This window comes from Montipora capricornis, chromosome 13 (genome assembly GCF_036669925.1).
Source record: "Montipora capricornis isolate CH-2021 chromosome 13, ASM3666992v2, whole genome shotgun sequence".
NCBI classification, from domain to species: Eukaryota; Metazoa; Cnidaria; class Anthozoa; order Scleractinia; family Acroporidae; genus Montipora; species Montipora capricornis.
This window is the reverse complement of record NC_090895.1, coordinates 13,913,198-13,914,466: the sequence shown is the minus strand read 5'-3', so window position 1 is coordinate 13,914,466 and position 1,269 is coordinate 13,913,198. Positions and strand designations below refer to the sequence as shown.

The 1,269-nt window shown below is 45.2% G+C and overlaps 1 protein-coding gene across 1 annotated transcript; it reads right to left on the bottom strand.

Moving 5' to 3' along the window:
• Positions 1 to 429: 429 nt before the first annotated feature.
• On the bottom strand, positions 430 to 894 carry LOC138030569 (craniofacial development protein 2-like). The gene has a single exon (XM_068878465.1). The coding sequence runs from the start codon at positions 892 to 894 to the stop codon at positions 430 to 432; it is 465 nt and encodes a 154-aa protein (XP_068734566.1).
• Positions 895 to 1,269: the final 375 nt, after the last annotated feature.

Sequence of the window (1,269 nt, the reverse complement as noted above, 5' to 3'; positions counted from 1 at the left end):
TATTTGACAAGCATCTCTTCGTCTGCTAGTTTCTGCGTATCCAACCTTGTTCGACTTTTCATTTCCCTTGGGTTTCTTTTCAACTTCAGCTTGAGTCTCCACTAGGTAGTGGTCGCTTCACACATCTGCACCTCTCCTGACTACAGTATCCATAACTGACGATCTATATTCCTTTGCAATCATTGTGTGGTCTATCTGGTTCTTGGTTCTGCCATTTGGTGATGTCCATGTTGCTTTATGAATTTCTTTATTGGGGAAAATTGTTCCTGTGATGACTAAACCATTCATCTCGCAGAACTCACAGAGCCTTTCGCCATTCTCGTTCCTGTCTCCTGTAACGTGTTGTCCCAGTACCTCTCTTTCTTCTGGTGTTCCTTTTCCTACTTGAGCATTTAGGTCTCCAGTAATAAGCAGGGTGTCATTTCTGTTTCACTTCTGCACCGTACCCCCTAGTTGTTCGTAGAAATCGTCTTTGCTCTCTATACTCGCATCGTTGGTCGGGGAGTATGCATGTATCAACGTCAGTTTCCTATACTTTGAATAAAACCTTGCTCTGATAATTCGGCTACTTTCTGGTGTCCACTCCATAAGACATCTGGCTGCCTGTTGTGACATCATAATTGCTACACCTCCTTGGTGTATATTTTCTTCGCCACTGTAGATTATTACCTCTCCTGTATTAAGCTTGGATTTTCCGCTTCCTCTCCACCTGCATTCGCTAATACCCAAAATATCTATCTTATATCTCTTTATCTCTCTTGCTGCTTGGCCAGCCTTCCCAGTCTCGAACATGGTCCTAACATTCCAGTTTCCTATCCTTGTTTTATTCTTCGGATTCACGATCGAAGCTGTCGGCTTTTGGTCTTCCTTTCGGCTTTGGCCCAAAAGCGTCATCCTGCTATCAAGAGCTCTCGTCGTGTCACCGATGTTAATAGAGATTCGAATGTCTTCCGTTTCTGTAATAGGCTATTTTTTACGGGAGTGGGTTATCAGCCCCCAGCCCAACCCCCAACCTGGAGGACCAGGGATTAAACTTCGTCTGGTCTCTAGCCTTCGACCTGTTCGGCATTGGTAGCCCTACCAGGAGTACAAGACTCCAGCCGACATAGCTCTAGGGGTCATTGAGACACGCAAACCATCCCACCGCGATAAGGTGGTGACCCCTTGGGATGGGGTGAGAGTGAGCTAGCCAGCTTTAATTTTATGAATGACATCGGTACATGGAAATCGTTTCTGGGGAGCTGAGTTATGTAAATTCTTTCATGTTAA

Coding starts and splice junctions, on each gene's coding strand:
- LOC138030569 (XM_068878465.1), bottom strand. CDS start 894: ATGACGCTTTTGGGCCAAAGCCGAAAGGAAGACCAAAAGCCGACAGCT.